This window comes from Aspergillus bombycis (assembly GCF_001792695.1).
Source record: "Aspergillus bombycis strain NRRL26010 chromosome Unknown contig00037, whole genome shotgun sequence".
Lineage (NCBI taxonomy): Eukaryota > Fungi > Ascomycota > Eurotiomycetes > Eurotiales > Aspergillaceae > Aspergillus > Aspergillus bombycis.
The window spans coordinates 162,924-184,614 of record NW_019170039.1 but is presented as its reverse complement, the minus strand read 5'-3'; the positions used below and the strand labels follow the sequence as shown (position 1 = coordinate 184,614).

At 48.3% G+C, this 21,691-nt stretch overlaps 6 protein-coding genes across 6 annotated transcripts; 5 read left to right on the top strand and 1 right to left on the bottom strand.

Moving 5' to 3' along the window:
- Window positions 1–1,604: 1,604 nt before the first annotated feature.
- Window positions 1,605–3,696, bottom strand: ABOM_006041 (uncharacterized protein; the record flags this gene model as incomplete). The annotated part of the gene is made up of 2 exons (XM_022533170.1): window positions 1,605–2,705; window positions 2,752–3,696. 2 exons carry the CDS (start codon window positions 3,694–3,696, stop codon window positions 1,605–1,607), a joined length of 2,046 nt encoding a protein of 681 aa, XP_022389562.1.
- A 1,593-nt stretch (window positions 3,697–5,289) lies between these two features.
- On the top strand, window positions 5,290–5,757 carry ABOM_006040 (serine palmitoyltransferase small subunit family protein; the record flags this gene model as incomplete). The annotated part of the gene is made up of 1 exon (XM_022533169.1): window positions 5,290–5,757. The coding sequence occupies one exon, from the start codon at window positions 5,290–5,292 to the stop codon at window positions 5,755–5,757; it is 468 nt and encodes a 155-aa protein (XP_022389589.1).
- Window positions 5,758–7,178: 1,421 nt separating this feature from the next.
- Window positions 7,179–8,844, top strand: ABOM_006039 (rhomboid family membrane protein; the record flags this gene model as incomplete). Its single annotated transcript, XM_022533168.1, has 3 exons — window positions 7,179–7,644; window positions 7,699–8,714; window positions 8,770–8,844. 3 exons carry the CDS (start codon window positions 7,179–7,181, stop codon window positions 8,842–8,844), a joined length of 1,557 nt encoding a protein of 518 aa, XP_022389611.1.
- An 827-nt stretch (window positions 8,845–9,671) lies between these two features.
- On the top strand, window positions 9,672–11,327 carry ABOM_006038 (DHHC family palmitoyltransferase; the record flags this gene model as incomplete). The annotated part of the gene is made up of 2 exons (XM_022533167.1): window positions 9,672–9,870; window positions 9,934–11,327. 2 exons carry the CDS (start codon window positions 9,672–9,674, stop codon window positions 11,325–11,327), a joined length of 1,593 nt encoding a protein of 530 aa, XP_022389610.1.
- Window positions 11,328–11,876: 549 nt separating this feature from the next.
- Window positions 11,877–12,791, top strand: ABOM_006037 (ubiquitin-conjugating enzyme E2; the record flags this gene model as incomplete). The annotated part of the gene is made up of 1 exon (XM_022533166.1): window positions 11,877–12,791. One exon carries the CDS (start codon window positions 11,877–11,879, stop codon window positions 12,789–12,791), a length of 915 nt encoding a protein of 304 aa, XP_022389609.1.
- A 675-nt stretch (window positions 12,792–13,466) lies between these two features.
- On the top strand, window positions 13,467–15,250 carry ABOM_006036 (uncharacterized protein; the record flags this gene model as incomplete). The annotated part of the gene is made up of 8 exons (XM_022533165.1): window positions 13,467–13,574; window positions 13,667–13,792; window positions 13,859–13,933; window positions 14,010–14,198; window positions 14,257–14,509; window positions 14,573–14,764; window positions 14,830–15,090; window positions 15,153–15,250. The coding sequence occupies 8 exons, from the start codon at window positions 13,467–13,469 to the stop codon at window positions 15,248–15,250; spliced, it is 1,302 nt and encodes a 433-aa protein (XP_022389608.1).
- Window positions 15,251–21,691: the final 6,441 nt, after the last annotated feature.

The window sequence follows — 21,691 nt, the reverse complement described above, 5'->3', positions numbered from 1 at the left end:
CCACACGACCTCGGGGTGCTGAATGCTTCCAATTTCAACAATCTATCTCGAAAAGAATCAACTCGGGATGCGCTATTCACTGGCCAGATCAGCCCTGAAGACAGAGATATAAAGACCCCTCGAACCCGCCAGATCACACCTTCTTCTCTTCATCAATCACACTCATCTACAAACAACCAAATCTTCTATCCAAACCAATCTTCCTTCCAGGAAACCCAATCAATCAACATGTCTCCCTCCGTCAAGAACACCGCTATTGTCAAGGGTATATCTACTCCCCACCATCTCTTTTCTCTCAACCTTAAAAAGCCAACTAACATACCATAGCTTCCCCCGGCGGCGGCTGCGTTATCATGTAAACGCGCCCCAATAGCCTCCCCCCGAGCCAGAATTCCACCACCACACCAACCAACTCGTTAACTACCGCGCTTCAAGACCAAACATGACCAGCTCGACTTACTTCTCTCGCGTTTCATCCTACCCTACCCTTGACACTCGTCGGGGGCCACTCAAACTATGCTCAGAAAATCCACAAAAAAATCTCTCGAACCCTTGGGAGGAAGACCAACGGGCCCGTTGGACAGGGGATGACTGGTTGTTTGTGTACCTACCTCTTTCTTCTCTATCCTGTTCGCATCCGCTCCTTTCGTGGTCTTGTCGTCGTCTTGGTTGCTGGGAATTCTAGGTCATGTAGGATGGGATAGTTTGAATTTCATACATACTTTGGGATTTGAATCCTTTTTCTTTTTCACCGTAGGATTGCATTGGGTTGACTTCGATTGATATTGTAGAACTGGATATATAAATATGGTAAGGTGGGGTAGTACTGATATTCCTACAGTGATACCATAGTTCCAAGTTTAGTTTGGGTTGTTACTGGCCGCGTTGCTGCATGCTCCTTACCCTGGTATCTGTTGTGACACCGTTCAGGGATTGTTTGCGTTACCTTGGTTCCTGGGTCTCGGGACCAGGGCTAGTTGGTTTGTATCTGTCTCTATACGTAGGCATTATGGGGCGGGTGATCTGTTTTGGCCTGTTGTTTCTTTTCCTGGAAAAGATATGTTTTTCCTGGTATTTTGATTGGGAAGTCTGTGGTCGAATTGTATGTTATATAGCCAGTATGTTAGCTATTAAAAGTGTGTTTGATCACCACCTTGTACCTTTTTTTTCTTTTTCTTTTGTTTTTTGTAAAACAAAGAAAGTGATGGCTTTAGTATGGAGTACCTTGATCAAAGTTGACGGTTAGTTAGTTAAGGTATTAGAGAGATGTTGTTTGCTATGAGGATTAGAGGATAGATCGGCGGTGGTATAAATTTTTATATTGAGACCTGTGGTGGGCCGGGCTAAGTATTGTTAAATCGTGGCCACGGTAGTAATGTTCACTTATGGTTCAAGCTCAAGTATTTTAAGAAATATATTGCTATGATATATATATTTATACAGTTTTATTTACGGATTTCGTAAAATATGACTGTGAAAGAAGACGATTGGGAAAAAGCATGCCTTGTCTTGTAGTCACGAGTTCATCTGTAACATGGTCGTGTATTTACAGTAGAGACAAGTGCGGAGATAAATATATATCAGAATGCAAGTAGACCGTGTATTTACAAAGCAGTCTCCTTCCGGATCTTGTCTACCCTCGCCACATCATCCATGCTTGGTTCCTGGAGCTCGTTATCGGCACCAACGAACGCATCGCCCACGGCATCCTCAACCTGTTCTACAGCATGGGATACAAGGCCCACGGACCGGGCCATGCCGACCTGACACATGTTCTCGCCGACGGCAGATTCGATCTTTCCGTCGCCACCGTTCTGGGTAAGATCACTCTCAAAGGCGTGGAGGAGAGACTTGAGAGGCTCCAGGAAGCGGTTGCGGAAGTAGATGTAGGTTTTTTCAAGTTGGAGTTGGGTGCGGAGGGTAGAGGATGAAAGGAGAATGTAGTAGAGGCTTAGAGCGGCGTGGATAGATGGTGTGAGAGTTTGAGAGAATTTGATCCATGACGCTACGATGTCGGACGAGACGTTGAGAAGTAACTCGGAAGAGTTGAAGAGTAAGGGGAAGAGGACGGAGAAATAATGCGGGTTGATAAATATGTCAGACTCGGGTGAGCTGGAAAGCTTTTTGTTAGCGTCAAGAATTTCCTCTTTCAGCCACCCTATAGCACTGTCCCTGATCAGTTGGAAACGATCATCTTCAAGAACCTGGCGAATAGTCTTGAAGCGGACAATGTGAGACGGGTGGCTATGGAGAATGGTTCCAGGGATCCGCCTGATGGAGTTGTAACTTTGTCGCGTTGTGCAAGCAGTTAAGGACAAGATGAAACGTCGGAACTCTATTTCGGTGGATGGCTCTCCGACTGAGCGTTGCATAGAAAAGACGGCCAGTGTCAGCAGAGAGTCCAATAGTGCCTGAGGTTGCCCAAAGGCAATTTCGTCCGGCTTATCGTGTCCGCCGACAAAGTTGTCAAATATCTGAGCCAGCTCAGGGAAGACGGCAATTGGCGTGACCTGTCCCGACGAGAATAGTTCGGCCATCGCAGCTCGGGCAGCCAAAAGAAGTAGAGCACCGTGCCTTTCAAGTGGAATCTCTTCCACGTTCCTAGGTGGTTCATCGAAGTCCAGCGGCTGGGGGTGTTTATCCGGCGGCTGTGAGACGACTGCGAGAAGCTGCTGGTCATCCAGCCCGAAGTCTCGAGAAAGAGCCTACAAAGTCAGACACTGCATGGATTGGCACACAAGGAGAACCTACCGTTATTTTCCCCAAGATCATGTCCCTCTCCCTTAGGTCTTTGTTATTGGCAAATACATCCGTCTCCGACACTTGGCCCGCCAGATGCCTTGGCTGAAGTTTCTCTTGCAAACGAACTGTCCAAGACATTCCTGGATCCATAGGCCCCGAAAAGCTCAGTATGTAGGACTTTATCAGCTCAATCAGACCGAATTGCAAGAATCTCTTGATGAGCGCCGGCTCATTGTTGCTCGGGTTAGGCGACTGAACCTCTGCCTCTGGGTCCGGCGCAGAAGCTTCGGAGACTCGCAACAGGCTGGACTCGCTTGCAGCGCGGGGTGGTGGTGCAGGCCTCTTGGAGGGAGACACGTCTCTGAAAAACTCCAGCAGGGCAATGGTTGTCTCGTTCGTTGGCATCAGGGTATACGCTTCCAATACAGCTTGTAGAGAGGTTGCGAAAAAGCGGCTCGGGGATTTCGTCTGGATGCGGGAATGAAGAACGGATAACATGGCAACAAGGGAATTGAACTTCATGACATGTCGTGGGAGGGTATTCTGTATATTCGACTTCGCGAGATCTCTGTCGGTCGCAGTTTTGGGCTCCGTATCGGCAGACTCTGCATCATCAGTAGCAGAGGGCTCTGCTGTCTCGTTCTCTTCATCCTCGTCTTCGTCCTCATCCTCAGGCTGCAGTTGCATCAAGGCTTCGGACACCCGCAGGATGACCTCCCTAGGATTACCCAAGCGGGCGATATCCTGAAGACACTCGATTGACTGAGGAAGCATGGGCAACAGCAGCTGAACTAGGTCCCAGCCAATATTGGTTGTCAGGACCTCATCCTGCAAGAGCTTGTGGAGAATGGGCAAGCGAGCGGGGGTCAATTGGTACTCCAACAAGGTCAGGTAAGTGAGGTAATCGGTGGCCGGAGGCAAGGCCTGAATAATAGGGTCTTCTTCCTCGGCCATGATAGTTGGAATAGCACCAATGTAAGGCGATGGTGGGATGTGGAGGGAGGGAGGAAGAATAGGACTCAGGAGTCTAGATCGACCGGAGTGAGTGCGTAAGCGGCGGGACAGTTTGATACACAAATTGTGCACGGGCCCTATGATGTCATCCGCTCCCCTAATAACTCAGATTTAATATGGGAAGAAGTCGAAGGTCCCCAACTTATCGCCGATTCTGATAAGAAAGCAAACAATGGGAGAACGATAGGACATTTTGAAGTCCCACCTACCTGTGGCATCATAGTATTCATAACGTTACGCCATGCAAACCTGGTACAATGCGTGTGTTGAAGAAATGGATTTGATATATATATTGTGTCTAGAAGGATCGCTAGCAGGGATAAGAAATTTTTCAAGAACAACGAAAATACGAATATCCTCCCACCCGGGCAAAACAAGATTAATGTACGCGCGCCACAGAGAACCCAAAGGTCTGTCTCGCCATGAAGAAAACGTCGTGTCTAGGTACTACCCTAGTACTCACAGTAGATCTCATTTCCGATGTAGGTTAGGAACCCCAGAGAGTCATGTGACTAGAATCACCTGACCAGGAAGGTCGCCATTAAATTAGATTATTCAGGAATTGAAGGGGGGTGGTTGGCCTATTTGTATGCCGACCCAAAGTGACGAGACTATATGCAATAGTGCTGACGATCTCGATAATTGAGGAACCTGCCAAGGATGCATAAGAATGAACCATGGCGGTCGGGGGGACGTGCACAGAGGTTATGAAGTTATGAAAGGATTTGAGAGCATAAGGTAGATCTCCCACGATCTGCCCCCGATCATTCCATTGATTAAGGATTCCACCGTCACACAAGTGTAACCGTTAACGTTTAAAAATTCGCTTATGTTTCTTTTCTTTTTCGGTGAAACAAACAAGGAGGGCAAAGTATGCAAACCTGGCAAAAGTAAGCAAGGCAAGTAGAAAAATAAGTAAATACTACGTAACATCAAAAAAAAAAAAGAAAAAAAGCCAAGCGGGAGGTGCCGATTAACCCGAAGTCAACAGGGAAAGATGACGATGGAAGCAAACGATGATTGGTGGTAGCAGGTTCTACCTTCATCACGGCAGATCCGCCTTGAACACTTCCACATCCGCGCTCTACCGAAGGCCATCCTTCCCACCTTCAATTCCCTCTCTTTGGCTGCTCCGGCGAAGCTCTCTCCTCTTATCCTCTCTCCTCTGTATAATACGTCCCGGTAAACTTCTTGGTCCAACTGCGTGGTTCACTTACCCTCTTTGGGACGGAATTGAATCCGCTGTGTACTTTGCGCGTGTATTGTTCGATTTCCTTGTCCCTCCTTGATTGAAGCTCCACGTCGAGCCAGAACCTCGCGCGCCGTTCTGTCTCAAATCTGGCCGCCTACGGTGCCTGCCCTTGAATAATCATAATCCTGGTATAAGTGGAGCAGTCTCGGGGAACCACGCGACTGCTCTCCACCCTACATCCGAGGAGTCAGAAGCCAGAAGGATAACAACGGCTCTCAAGAAACATTGAAAATACCTGTTTCTCACACGCGTCGACCCTGCTTCAGGAAATATACAACGCAATGGCAACTGAAATGCAGTCCTTCTACACACCCTCGACCTCGACGCACATCTCCCACGCTCCAGCCGCGGTCGACGAGCTGATTAATAAATATTCTTCCACCATGTCGACCTCTGCAAGCCCAAACTCCTCCGTCATCAGCCATATGATGATGAAGAACCCTCGCCGGAATGCCGTACAGCGGTTTGCTGATCGTATTCGCCTCGAATACTACCGGTACGAAGTCACATTCGGACTCTACGTCATGACCCCGGGCGAGAAGCTCGTGGCCAATTCCTTCGTCATCGTGGTGCTATCACTGCTTTTCTGGGCCCTACTGCTGTATTTCCCAACACTGCTCTACCAGAAGCTGACCCGCCTCGTATGGTTGTTGACCGGCCATAGCAGCGAGGAGATGGGTGCCGCTCTGGGGATCTTGGAGACTCATGTTGGCTCTCTATCGTCATTTTCTGGAGAGAGTGCGTTGTAAGAGAGCCTGAATCAACGCGCGTGGTATAAATATATATCTCAAAAACTATATGTTCTTTGATCTTCCTTCTGCATCGGTGCTTTCGTGTCGATGAGACGTTGGGAATCATTCTTGGTGGTACGTCTCGTTCAGCCTACTTCATATCACCATGCAAGCTAACAAGGTTCCGTTCCATCCCTAGATCATTACATATACTTTTGTTCTTTATTGCGGAGTTAGCACGGGGCGTTTAGGTCTTCGTCTATGTTGGAAAGCGGCTCGCCGCAAAGATTTAATGAATTGAATGGTAAGGACCGACTTATAATGTGAGCACGAGTACTTCCGGGCTTGGGCAAGAGTTAATGTGTACTCGAAGCTTCAGTGTCCAGCGGGACCTAATGCTAGTCCGCTTGGCTCAGAGATCCGCCTTTTTTTGTTTCCTTACATACATCTTTTTGATTCCTTGACTACCGGAGCAACTGTGGATAGTTTGTTGACTACTATATGGTCATTGGCACACGTTTATTAATGCTTAATGTCAAAATACGAGTCCATGTACAATTAACCATATTGGATGTTAACGTACATGGGTGTTAATTTATATGAATAATGCACTGAATTAAGGGAACTAGGGATGAGTTGTATAGAAAATGCAATTAATTATCACATCACAAAAATTTGCAGTTTGTTAACGAATTACGTTGGGGGGCAGGGTGAAAAAAAAAAAGGAGGAAGAAAAAAAAAAAAGTTAAATACGAAGTACACACTTCAATAGGAACAGGACCAGAGTAAACACGAGGCTAAGTAGTGGAGATATAACCATACACCAGCCACAAACGACAGCTCAGCCTTAGGGATTTGTTCGTCATCCAGGAGTGCGTGGCCGGGGGTTTCAGTAGTTTAATTGCTTGGGGGAAATTCATATTTCGACCGCTGACGACGATGATTGATCGGCAAACCCAAAAATAGTGCCACACCCGCAAATTCGACTGCCTAATATCACCACCGACAACAACTTGGGTGTCTTCTCAATAGTAGTGAATAGAAAGACACATCTTCTTTCCATTCATTTTCTTTGGCTTTCCTTTTTTTACTCCTGCATAGAACTTTTCTATCTTACCCTTTTCTTCATCGGACACCATTCTCCACTATTCTTTGTTGCGTGCACATAAGCTTCCGCGGTCCTTCTCTAATCCCCGATAGCTTCTAAGGGGTTGCCTGGGTTTCCGCCATTGTCGTCAGCCGCCAAAACGTGGCCGTGCATGGGTCAGAACGTCTGATCATCAGCTCTTCCTGCCCGTCAACTCGGTCAGACCGTGGAAATATATTTCCTTTTCCCCGCAAGAAAACCATAATTCAACTTTCTTATCACATCAGCGAGGACCGCCAGGAAGAGAAATCTCTTTGCGCCCCCCCCTTGCCTAATCGGCTGACCATTCAAGATGGCAGCGAACAGCTACTACAACACTGGGTACAACAACAACCCGCCAACATACGAACAAGCGATCCCTCATACAGACTCGTTCCATCGACAATCACCAGCGCCCACCTACACGGGTCCCAGTGGACACCCCTATGCTGACTCCGAACCCCCTCACATACGAGACAGCCAACATTCCTTAGGGTCCGACCAGGGCGCGTATGTGGCGGGTGGAAGGTTAAACGAAGGAGATCACTATGCAGAGAACATCCCCCTGAAGGAGAACACTCAATACTCAAACGGCCCACCACCTGCCAACTGGATGCAGCAGCCGACGCATTACCCCCCAGACCCTGCGATGCTGGAATCAGCCCCCAATCGAAGTAGAGGGATGAAGAAGGGCTTCTTTAAGAAGAAGATCCCCTTCGTGACCTATATCCTCACCGTGGTGCAAATCGCAGTGTTCATCGCGGAGTTGGTCAAGAGCGGTATGTCAGCCCACAAAGGATTATAAGATTCAGCTGGACTAATTGGCTCTGTAGGACAACTCACAGGATCCCCGATTCAGACGAAACCTCAATTCAATCCGATGATCGGACCCTCGGCGTACATCCAGATTAATATGGGAGCGCGGTACCCGCCGTGTATGAAGAATGTCGACAAGGTACAGAACTCTCCGGTCGACTTCCTCATGCCCTGCCCAAATTCAACCACGAATGCTTTGGAGTGCACTTTATCGGAACTGTGCGGCTTCAGCGGTGTTCCAAATCCGCACCTCGGTGGTTCCCTCGATGACCAACCAGAGCCCAACCAGTGGTATCGGTTCATCGTGCCTATATTCCTCCACGGCGGTTTCATTCACATTGGTTTCAACTTGCTTTGTCAAATGACGATGGGCGTTGATATGGAGCGGATGGTGGGATGGTGGCGGTATGCCTTGGTTTATTTTGCCAGTGGTATCTGGGGTTTCGTTCTTGGAGGTAACTATGCGGCTCCATTCCAACCCTCTTCGGGCTGCTCAGGTGCTCTGTTTGGAATCCTTGCACTTTTCATCTTAGATCTTTTCTACACCTGGAAAGATAGACCGTCGCCATTTGTGGAACTGATTATCATGGTGCTTGGTGTGGGAATCTCTTTCGTACTGGGACTCCTACCGGGCCTGGATAATTTCTCCCATATTGGTGGGTTCGTCATGGGTCTGGCCCTCGGTCTCTGCATTATGAGATCGCCTAACGCACTTCGGGAACGAATTGGGCTCGCCCGTAACCCCTATGTGGCGATGAGTGGTGGTGCCGGTCCTACTTCTGAGGAAGAGAACAAAACCACGACTGGCCCAAGTTTCGTCAACCTTTTCAAGGGACGGACGGGCCCGAACTCGTCTTCCGAAACATCTGGTCCCTTGGGCTTCTTCAAGGGCCGGAAACCACTGTGGTGGGCATGGTGGTTGGTCCGGGCTGGAGCTTTAGTTGCGGTTATCATTGGGTTCATCCTTTTGATTGTGAACTTCTACAAGTACCCCAAGTCTAATTGCTCGTGGTGTTATAGACTGAGCTGTTTGGTAAGTCATGATGCTCTTGACTACATTTGATCAATTAGTAGCTGACTAGTAATAGCCCGTACACGATTGGTGTGAACAAGGCATGGAGCCCTTCACAATCACCAATACTACCACCACTAACGGCAACTGATTCTGGGTTCTCTTCCTTCCGCCCTTTACTACTTATTGATGACTGTCACATTTGTTTACATAACGATTCTTCCTGCCTTCATAGCTGTAACCTGTTTTGGGCTCATACTCTGTTTCGGGTCATCTTCACGGCATTTGACTGGCGGCGTTGAGTGATGATTGCCGCTTATTTCCTGTGCATTTACTTATACCCTTGCAAGGGCATCGCGTGTATAATCACTTTAGTGATGAGCGTCTCCATCTCGGAGACGAATGGGATTTGATGACTAAACTCTATACCTGTATTGAACTTGACGATGTAGAGGAAAATACAGCCATCCAGACAATAGGCATACACCAACTAGACTAACCGCTGCAACGTTTTTCATTACGCGTACTTTGAGGCCGACACCTAAAAAAAACGTGGCTGAGCCACTGATAGCACAGCCATGAAGACAGTCTAAATTTATCCTGTCTGGTCTTGACACGGACGGGCTGTGTGCCGTAATTTATACCGCGGGCGGTAATTACGGACGATTCCACTCCCGGCGATCTTGGACGATCGATCCGCTTCAACCATTTTGATTTCGTAATTTCCTTTTCTTTCCAGTGCTATTCACTCGATCAGTTGTTATCTGTCTTGCTTCTGTCGCTCCAGTATTGCTGCACCCCTCTGTATTCCGCTTAATCTGTTAATTCGTACCGTTTGCCATCAACCGTTGGATTTTCCGTTGCCTACCGTGGAGTTTAATGAAGCACTGTTTAGCGCGATGAATCAAGTCTCTTAATCCAAATAAATAGATTCATGATAAAGCCATCGACTGGCTCCATAATACACAGATACTCACGATGGCGACTTTAGCCGCCTCACCGCCATCGTCACCATCCTGGCCTAAACGACGTCCTCGGGCTTGGGCGCTCCGATGTGAACGCTACTGCTGCGCGGCGGCGTCTTTTTTCCCACTAGCATTCGTCTACGGTTTGACAACATGGGCAGTCTATGTTGAAGCCAGTATTGGTCTACGGCCGTCGCAAAATTCTTGGATCGGTAGGTTATTCCGATGATACTCGACCCGCGAGGATGCGGATACTGACTGCTTTGGGCCACCAGGCTTACCGACTTCGATTATCGGCATTGCCCTCTATATTTGTCTTAACGCCTCGTATAGCGTTGCGGTATTCACCGACCCCGGCTCACCACTGTCGGCCAACAGTCGACATGAATACAGCGCTCTGCCGGTTACGGAACTGCCGGAGTTCACTTCATACACCGTGAATTCCATGGGAGGGTCCCGGTTCTGCAAAAAATGTCAGTGTCCTAAACCGGATCGAGCGCATCACTGTTCGACGTGTAAACGATGTGTTTTGAAGATGGATCATCATTGCCCGTGGCTGGCGACGTGTGTTGGGCTGCATAACTACAAGGCCTTTCTCCTGTTTCTTATTTACACATCGATATTCTGCTGGGTTGACTTCGCGGTGGCATCGAGTTGGATATGGACCGAGGTGCTAAATGATACGCGGTATATGGACACCATATTGCCCGTGAATGTGGTGTTGTTGGCCATACTCGGAGGGATTATTGGACTGGTGCTGTCGGGTTTTACCGTTTGGCACATTAGTCTCGCCGTGCGTAACCTGACCACGATTGAGTGTTTAGAAAAGACGCGCTATGTATCTCCGTTGCGGAAAGCGCTGGATCGTCGCCGCTACGAAAACATACTGGGTAACAGTCACAATGGCCAAGAAAACGTCGAGCCAGAAAGCCTGGGGCATCGGCTTCAGGACTATGGTAATCAGATCTTGGACGCTCATGCAAATGCGATCCCCGGCGTCACCCGGCCGGAGGAGGGAGAGGAGTCCCTGCCTGCGTACTCTCAATCGGGTCCCGGGGGCACTCCCGCCCAACAGGCCCTGTCGCGATCCTATGCAGAGTTGGAGAGGCAGCGCGAGCGTGATCGATACCATAGCTATCTTGACGAAGAGGATAACGAGAAGATGCCGAACGCTTTTGATCACGGATGGCGTCGGAATCTCTTACACTTATTTGGCGAACGGCCACTTCTCTGGCCAATTCCTGTTCACACTACTACTGGTGACGGTTGGCATTGGGAGCCCAGCTCGAAATTTCTGGAAGCGCAAGACAAGGTGCGACAGAGACGCGAGCAGGAGGCGAGTGATGAACAACAATACTATCGGGATCTTTACCAGCGTAACATGCACAACAGTCGGAGCTGGCTTGGGACGGACGCAACACCGTCGATGTACATACCTCACCAGCCGTCAAACGTCTATCAGGAGACCGAGCGCCCTGCGACGGGTGTATCGATGAAGACCCTGGCACCGATGTCGCCGCGCCCAAGACCGGGAGACAGTGATTTTGAAGATGCCGAGGAGATCCATGATTTACTCCAAAATCGGAATGATCAGTTAAGTGCATCGCGAAAGCCTGGGGTGCCCACCCAGCGACATGCACAATCGGACGAATGGAGAGATTGGGATTAGCCCTGGTCGCGGCTTATATTTAGCGTCATTTCTTTGCTTCTTGTGTTTACGTGCATACTATGATTTATGTAGGTATACTGTGTTCATATTACATGTGGATGATGTCCTTGCGGGCGTAATGGTTGCATGCTAGGCTGGAAGCCCGGAGTTATGTTAATATGAATTTTGCATGATAGAAATAGTATGCTATGTTTTGTTATATTTTCTTATATTCTAGGTACTGGCGGACAACAGGGTGTGTCGCCATTGTTGATGCCTGAGAACAACGGCAACAACCGCCCGCAACGTTCATTTAACGACTGGACAGTTGGCATCATGTAATTCTCCAACCAATCTCATCCTTCCGGTCAAATAACTCCGCGATGGCGTACATCTAGTCGCTGCATACCCTTAGTTCCACAGTTTATGCGCCATTCACCAAACCACTCACCAAGCGTAACCCCCCCCCCTCAAAACAACAATAACAACCACCACCACCCAATCGCAAATCCACCTCTCCGAACCATACTTACTCCAACAAAGAAAGACCCAACTCACATCACACTCGAAATGTCCCCATCCCTGCGCCGACTAATGAAAGAAGCCGCCGAGCTATCCGCCTCGCCTTCCCCACACTTCCACGCTCAACCTGTCTCCGACTCCAACCTCTACGACTGGCACTTCACAATCGCTGGTCCCCCCGCTCCCTCACCCTACGCCTCAGGAATCTACCACGGCCGCATAGTCCTGCCCCCAACGTACCCGCTTCGGCCTCCGAGCTTCCGTTTCCTCACCCCCTCCGGGCGCTTTGAAGTCAATCGGGAAATCTGTCTCAGTATCTCGGGGCACCATGAGGAGACCTGGCAGCCTGCGTGGGGGATTCGGACTGCGCTGCTGGCGATAAGGAGCTTCATGGACGGAGATGCGAAGGGGCAGGTCGGCGGCTTGGATGTCTCGGAGGAGGTGAGAAGGGATCATGCTCGCCGGAGTGGAGCTTGGTGCTGTGAGGTTTGTGGGAAGAGCAACGAGGCCATTCTAGGGGAGTGGAGGGATTATTGCAAGGAGAACGGGGTGGAGGTTGGGAATATGGGCGATGAGAGAGTTGTCCGTCCTGTGGCTAAGGAGGAGGGTGAGAAGGGCGATGCTGATGCGACTCAGTCCGAGAAGATCGTGCAGGATAAGCCCGTGGCCGTATCACAGGAGTCAGTGCAGCAACAGTCAGCTCCGGAAGAAGGTGTTCAGGCTGTGTTTGCTCCTTCTCCTCCTACTTCGTCTCTCGCTACTTCTACGCCGGTACCGGGATCAGACGCGCAAACACATTCGGCCGCCGCCGCCGCTGCTCCACGTCAACCTGCTGCTCCGTATCCCGCGCAGGCTGTTGCTTCCCAGCAGTCCGAGGATCCTTGGCTAGACCGAGCTATTATCGGTGTGGTGGTTGCGCTGGTGTTTATGATTCTTAGGCGAATGGCTTATTCGGAGGATTAGTTTGGATTATGATTAGTTTGGCTTTGGGCTACTCTGTTGGGATTATTTGAGCGGTGGGCGTTTGGATGGATAAACGGATTGGGTGTTTTGGAGCGAATCTACAACACATATTGGTGGGTAATATCTCTATCTTTCGATTTAGTGGAGTTTATGGAGTATGCATGGTTCTGTTCAAAACCGAGACGTCTTATCTTGGACATTGGGTTATTGATGTTTAGTAGTAGATAGCTCATGGATATACTCATCCGGACATCTCAAAAGGCAAACTCTGCAGCAAGGAGAAGAGTCTATATGCATGTATTCAGCCCAATTTGGCAATCTCTGGACCATTGTCTACCCCCTTACCCCAGTATACAGATTCTCTGATCCGGTAGATGCCGAGCCAACCGCGCCGCTGCCTTGATCCAGCTCACAATTGGCCTCCCGTCACATTTCTTATACTAATTCCGGTCCACCTTTCATGCAGATCTCGACTGACTCCCGATGGTATGAAATCCAAGTATCCACTCGCTATCCCCGACGGGCAATCCCCAACATGTCCGAGTCCGAAGACCGAGCCCGCATATCTGTACTATAGAGATAAATATAGCGACGTAGACACCCCTGTTCGATTGAACGTGTCATAACAACTTATATACAAATATAGCCAAATAGGGAAGAGCAAAAAAAACCAAAATGTCAATCGACGATACCCCGGAACCCCTCCGCATCGTCATTATCGGTGCTGGTATCGCAGGACTCAGCGCAGCTATTGCTCTAAGCAAACAGGGTCATCATGTTATTGTGCGTGTCTCGTCTGCACGCATTCGCCCTCTTATGGCTATGCATGAACACACAGGGTATCTGGCTGCTAATTAACAGACTCAATTCAATAGGTCATTGAAAAATCCAAGTTCGCAAGAGAAACAGGCGCAGCTATCCACATCCCCCCGAATTGCACGGCGCTGTTGCAATGGATGGATGTTGATCCGAAGGACTTTGGAGGGACTTTGATTGAGCAGGTAGAGTCCTTAACGCCTATTATGATATCGAATCATATAGTGTGATATAGGCTAAGATAACCTAAGATCCATCGATATGATTCCAACGGCGAACTGAAATACAAGAAAGAGCTCTCCGGGATCCGGGAACAGTGGCAGGCTGTATGTACATATATCTGTACATTCTATACCCCTGATTACCTAGTCAAACACCATGATATAAGACTAACAGAAACAGGAATGGTACCTCGTCCACCGCGTCGACCTCCACAACTACCTCAAGGAACGTCTCAACCGAACTGAAGCTACTCTCCACCTGGGGTGCAAAATCACCAATATAAACATCGAAAGCGAACAGCCCACCGTAACGCTAGACGATGGCCGCGAATTTACTTGCGACCTCTTACTCGGCGCAGATGGCCTACATGTATGTCTTCTAAACTAATCCACCAACGCCATGGTAAGAACAAATCTAACCAAACCAGTCCATGCTCCGTACCCACATCATCCCCAACTTCCCCTCCCCCTACCCAGTAGGAAAGTCCACCTTCCGCTGGCTCCTCCAAACAGACGAACTGAAAACCCACGAAGCCACAAAAGACGTAGTTGGGGACCCAGGCGTGTTCGTCGAATGGGCAGCTAACGACAGACGAGTCGTTGCGTACCCCTGTTCAAACAACAAGATCTTCAATCTGGTCGGGTTCATGCCGACGGCTGAGTCGGGGAGCTACGACGAGGGTATGTGGTACTATTCTTCCCATGCATATAGAGATCGACTATGAAAACTGACAATGAGAACAGGCTGGCAAGCAGCCGGCGATAAATCAGCCCTGGCAAAGGGCTTCTCGGGCTTCGCTCCCTCAGTTCGAAAAATGATCGATATGGCTGGTGACGATCTTAAGGTGTGGGCGTTGGCCGATATGGAGAGAATGCCGACTTGGGTCAGAGGCAGGGCTGCCCTGGTGGGCGATTCGGCGCATCCGTTTCAGCCTTGTATGTTACCTTTTTCTTTTTCTTTTTCTTTTTCTTTCTTTTTTTAATCTCTCTTCTCCTTTCAGTCATGGTGTTTGATATGGTTGATTGCCTTGTTGATATGAAGCTAACCAAAGAAACAAAAGACATGGGCCAAGGCGCCGCAATGGCCATCGAAGATGCGCTAAGCATAGCTACCCTCCTCCCACTGGGTACAAAAGCCGAGGGCATTCCATCCCGACTAGCGATCTACGAGAAGGCGCGTCAACCGCGGGTTGAGAATATCTTGAAGTACACCCGGCTAAACGGGGCAGATGAGAACGATCCGTCTGTGCAGAGGATGACTGGTAAGACAACCCCTTTCTACCTTGCACGATGGCGACATAGGTATACTGACTGGCTATTGCAGCTGCGGAGATGGTCAAGGCAATGGGTATTTGCTTTGTGCATAATGAGATTGAGCATTCGAGGCAGCTTTTAGAGGAGGAAAGGGGGGTTCGATTGTAGGAGTTAGGGTTTGTAGTATACGAGGGGTTGATATGGGGTAGGGAGCTTATGTTTTATCTGGTCGTTGGTGTATATATGATGTACATATGTGGGGTTCAACTGATACTTGAACATATCTGATATAGTAAAGAATGGGTTTATCAATGGGTATGTGTTGTCTCCTTTCTATGTAGACTATATGAAAAGTCTTCTTTCGACTCCCAACAATGAATTGATAAAACATAAATTGGCCCGCTAGTTTCGATAGAGAAGGCTAGATTTGACTTGATGTCAGGCGAAGCTTGGCCGGACTCATGTGTGGATTCAACATCACCGTTGTTTCCTTTGTCCAGATCCTGGCCATCCTGAAGGTCTGAAAGGATTCTAAGGATCAGGAGAGAGTGCCCATAAGATACCGGCTTCTATAATATGCAATCTCTAATTCATCTTGCAGAGATGATTAACATAGGCTTGTGATTGATGTACCAACATTTCTGCGCACAAGGAATTGGTTCGCGAGGTTGAGAATACAGCTTCCCCATGCTCAGGAATGCTATAGCCCCGACAGAGGAGGTACAAAACACCCCACTGCCTACCGAGTCTGTCCATGAGTGATTATAGAGGACACGTTTTTAGTCTCTATTCTAGGATTTGCTGTAATGTCTTACTACGAGCTTAGACTGGCAGCTGTCTCTTAACCATGGTCTAGAGATGAAAAGAGTAGGTTATACCTTGCAGAAGATGCCATGTAAATAATGTAAAGGCAAGTGTTTTAGAAGAAACGAAGATCGAGGAACATGAATGCGACAGATGGGAGTGAGACGGAGAGATGAGTAGGTGTGAATATAATGAGTTCTCCAAGTATCGACGGCACAATAAGTCATATTTCCACGACAGTATTTTCAGGCCACCAGGACCGAGTCTTAAGATAGCCTCGAGATGAATCTCGACCCTTATCATATAAATAATTTCTAGAACTAATCAAGACTCGGTTGTCATGATTGCAAAAGTGTGCCAAAGGCACCGAGGATTATCAACCCCAGTATATCAAGCCTGGAATATGCAGATGTCCATATTGGCCATCGACGTGAGTGGCAGTGTTGGAAAATATGCTGACTCGATCTGGTAGGCACAGTTGAAGAGTGTGCAGCTTGGCCTATCTGAGGTCTGGATCAGGACCAAAAGCGTATGTATTCAGCCATGCTACAATGACCTTATGGAACGATGCGAGAGATTGGCACTTTGATAATTTCAATGATACCAACAGTGCCCTCAAAGCAATACGCAATACCACACACCTCGATGATTATGACGACACCAAGGAGCCGAAGTACCGTGGGAGTTGGGAGCCTGGAGGTCTTTACCCGCTCCAGCGCCTGCTGCAATAGCCGGACTGCCAGCCTGCTTACTCTGCTGGAGATCACCAGATATAGTTGAAAAGAACGAACGTAAAGAGGGGGGTGGAGGGCTATTAGAACGAGTGTGTCAGTGGAGAGAGAGAACGCCTGAAGTTCCTTGAGAAGTGCCGTAATGAGATGCAAGCAGGTTGCATCGCATAGAGAAAGCACTCCCGGGGAGAGGTTCGACCTGTAGTCTCCATCTGCATCTTGTTCAGTCTGTGTGCTGCCTTTGATGTCCCTACTGTACTGTAGGATCCGGTTGGCGTTTGATACGATCCTTCGAAAGAAAATCGTTCCAGTATACGTTGTCAAGAACCCGTACTGCACATCGGCCAGCTTCATGTCTTTAGCAATTTGGCCGTGCTTTTCAGTTAGGTCACATACGATAATCATATAGCGCCAAAGTTGAGCCAGTACACTGGAAAAGTCCCTTTGGACGCTATTCACCTCCAATTACAGTACGTTTGTTTGTGTCCGATGGGAAGCGAGTATGGCTCGGTCTATTTCTTCCCAGAACTGAAGAGCATATGTAATGGTATATGCATTGGTATCGAAACCTTGTCTCTAAATTCTTCTTCAAGTGCCATGGGCCTTCGGTAGATATAATCAGACGACCAGGTGGTAAAGTTCTAGGACGGGGCGATTGCAAGCGGCGTAGCGAACATAAGCAATTTGACACAGCCTGTGTGCTAGGTCTGGTAGTCCAAAGAGGACTACCGCGTGCATTTCTTGCTGCAGTCTGGACGCCATGTATCTCTGTAGAAGAGTGTGTTTGTGTGTGGTAGTTCCATCTGACGTTGGCAAGTCCCAGGCCGTCATTTGACCATCTCAGGGCCAGGACGCGAACATTATCATAGCCCTTCTTTGACAGGAGGGCATTGGCATATTAGGCAATTTGTTTGGATATGACCCTAAGTCCATGGTTGAGGGCGTTTTCGGCGTAGCTAGTGGCCTGTGGCTCATGTATGGGAGACATGGCAAAATACAGTGAGTTCTACTAGAACATGGTGTTGGTTGGGCCTTTTGGAAGCTCCCTGGGATTCGTAGATGAAGCGAACGATCATGGCCGTTGTATTTGGCGAAGATTATGAGGCGAATGATATCTTAGGTAGAAGATGTACTAGCCGACATTAGGTCATCATAAAGAGGCTTTATAGAGAGATCGCACGTAGTGAAGATATAGCATTATTGCTCATTCATCGTTCGAGTATATTACATTCATACAGGAATTGATATTTCTACTGTACCGTATATTCCCAATATTCTATGAATATCTTGATACTCCGCCACATGAGAGCTCCCTTTCACCCCTGAGAATATCAACTAACGTACTGAAGCCTCTTGCAGGATGGCTATGATACTTGGGTGGCCCATAGGAATCCCAGAAATGATTAACAGACGTAATGTGGAAGATCCTTGGGGGCTTACAAGACCCTGTAATGCAAGGCAATTGATCGAATTTATAAGATAGACATCAAGACTACAGGTTGCTTTTAATAGAATGGCCCATATCACTGATCTCCATATGTATGAAGACCTTCAGTCACACAATAACGCAGCTTGTCACCCTTGATAGTGCCTACAAAAGAAAAGAGAACTGATATTACATGTAGTTTTTTATTCTCCACTGCACCCTAGAGCTCATTAGCCCTTATCCCCTTACATCTTCAACTTCACTACAAATCTTACTCCGATAGATGAATCCCAGCATAGGAAATAACACAATCCCACTATTTCGAGTGCAGTAGCCCCCGAGAATCCCGCGTGAATATTGACCATGTCTGGGGATTCAGCGCTAAACTGAATTCACGACATGGCGATTTCGTATATGGGTAGGCCAGACAGAAAGCAACCTGGACCACAGGGCACCCATAGGCTACAGCTGTAGAGGCAAAATCCCACTACATCTTACATCGACTTGAGCTTTTTCGGGTCGCTAAGCTACACATGAACTTTTATTCACAATAACGTATACAAATATACAAATCTCGGTAGCGAGAGTATGCAGCATATAACTATAAATCCAATCCCAAGGTACCACCTTGCGCTCTATTTCACAGAACCAAGCGTTCGATAACCACTTCCCTCCCCCTGCTCTATATCAGCCGAAGACAAGTGGCGGTTAGGATGTATCGCAAGATGCGCCTTCGGCAGGTTTTCGAAGTGTCTAACCTCCTCAAAGATATAAATGTCGACCCTTTTATTAACATTCCACTGATCCTGGGCCGGCCAGGAGCGCGTGCGCTGTAAGGGACATCCTTCTACACTGGAGCCATGAGTTTTGAGCCGGAGTCTACCAAAAAGGGCCCTAAGCTTGGGCCAGTGGTGCTGTATAAAGACGGGAAGAACGAGGAGACATGAGCAAAGGAGAGCATGGTCGCATTCGACCGCACTGCTGAAATTATTGTCAGCCGGAGGTCCAATATCCTCATAATAGACTTACGCTCAGTATCCCACGGATCCCACGAACATTATATTCCATAATACGTTGGGGTCTTTCAAATGCCCAGTATGGTAGACACGCATAATGCTCGCAGTGCATGCACTGTGTGCCCGTTAGATGCATCCCATGATGGAGGTCGAAGAGTTCGCAGAGAGTTGGAAGGACACACCTAGCTCCAAGAATGATGATGGCTAGAGCTTTTAACTTCTGCCGTAGAGGTACCTTCGATCTTAATACCGGTGGTATCGGTAGCACAAGGATGTATATATCTGTTGTCATACCGAGTAGGCCTGAGAAGACAATGGGGGCTATTCGTGGGATTCTTGGCCTGATTGTCGGATCCACAAATTCCTCAAATGGCCTGAAGGTGTAGTGGGAGACGACCACCAACGTGAGGCTTGCACTTGCTTCGAAAACGATGCCGATGATAATCATGACTTTCAAGATGGATTGGGAAGAAAAGAGGCGGTAGTAGAAGGAGAGGATGGTGAGCTTGGAAAAGGCTAGGCAGAGGACATAAGCAAGGAATCCATAGAAGGTAGACTGGTCTCGTTATTACATATAGTTAACTCTGTCACTGTGATGCTTGTTCTTACTTTTGTGATCGTTGCAGCCCCGCTACGTGTGATATCCCATACGTGACGCCCAAGCCCCAAAGTATAACCTGCAAGGCCAGTTAACAGCTGTTGCGAGAGAAAGCCCGGAGTCTCATGCCTTGGATAACGGCGGCTGCGAAGCACACAGATAAAAGCTGTTTGCTGTTCCTTTAGTACCTTTAACATCCGGCATGCACAGAATTGCATACATAAGCAATGATACAGAGGTCTACCCACGTTCAGTCATATTGTTTCAGTACATGGGTGAAACCACTTACAGTCATCGATCCTAAGAGAAGCTCGTATGATAAATCGTCGAGTATAGAGTCGCATTACCAAAGCCATGGAGTTAAGGGTCAAGTAAAACGCTTGGAACGGGATGCAGCCTTGAAAATGGTTCGGGGGATTGATAAAGTTGGGCTCTACCCCGGGAGGAGGGGGTAAAACACCCTGCTGGGTCGACATGAAGCAACGGAGATAGCGTCATGACTTGAAGCAAGGAACAAGAGAGCCTTCAAGTCCAGTCGATGAATGGGGGCTTCTCCCTAATATAGTCCTAGTAGCAGGCCGCGGTACAGTTTGGAACAAAGACATGCCAATCGTCCAAATTCAGTCTTCAGGTTTGAGTCGCTACGGCAATTCCACCAATTCATGTCCAGTCCGGTACTTCATTCTGTCACTTTTCCCCGGGCTTCTTTGTTTACTTTGTTGGTGAAGAGTGTTGGTTACATTCGACGAGAACAGCGGGAAGTGTGTTAGGGCTTGGATGGGGGGCTGCTACTCTAAATGGGATAGCTACGGACAATGTACCAGGTCAGTGTTGGTTCTTACGTCTATCACACAAGGCAGAAACCACTTACCATACGTAGAAGTACACGATCAATTAGGAGAAATCAGGGGTCCGTGTAAGATTGAAACACTTTGGATTGCGCGGGAACAATGAATGAATCAATGCTCCTTTGCGGATGCGCTTCCGCCAGCGGCCTGACCGTAGCGCCATTCAGCTGCTCTGCTCAGACTCGCACGGTGTTTACCTCGGTACGGAGTAAGTCCTGGGCATATGTAATGTCATATACAATGGTATATTGGCGGTCTAGGCCGTTTCCATACTTGAGCCCGGGGAAACAGGTTTCTACAAAATAGAGAGCGTTACTCATGGCTACAGACTAAGAAAGTGCCACCGACTAATAGCACTACGGTCTACAATATACTGGTGTGAGACGTCTCTGCTGGTGTGTGGCAGCCGATCTATCTCGCATATTTCGTGCGACTAGTCTATCTAGGTAAATGCACTGTCAGAACATGTATCGCTACTATAAGACACCAAAGTCAGCCTGCCAGGCCCTACTCATGATCTTTCTCTATCGAACGTCATTTGAGACACCAAGGTTCTCTTCAGAGTATGTGAGTACGTGAGTATGGTAGGTGAAGTAAGTTTACTGTTATTCCAATATCCCCTCTTGTTAATGGCTATGCGATGTTGATCGTCGTACGCTCAGGACACAACCCCCAAGGCAACAAAGAAAGAAATGGATGCACGTCATGTTTGGAGTTCCGGTGTGATTATCGCATTATGAAGTCAAAGCCAGCCGATGGAGACGCGCTTTCTATTCAAACAAGGTTGTGAGTCGGCCCCGGAGACTCAGGCAGCTTGATCTTCATGAGTCAGCTATCCGGGTCTGCAGGTGTTAACTTAGCAGTGTACCAAATGTAAGTATGTCATATGAACACACTACTGCCTGAGACCCTACTTCACCAAAAGCCATACCCAATACCACCGAGTGAATATCCCACGCGTACGATATCTACTAAAGCAGGGCTTGTATCAAGCTGAAGACGCAGAGCCAGAGATAACACGGGATATACAATTGGCCTTATGGCGACCAAGCTTTGACATCTTTCTGTACAGCCAGAAGTGCTGCATGTAAGGTGCTTCTAGTCAAGTTTTGTGGCCACATCTCTGGGGTTGGCTTGTTTGTCCGCTTGCATTATATCATGAGAGCATCACTCCAGTAACTTCTTG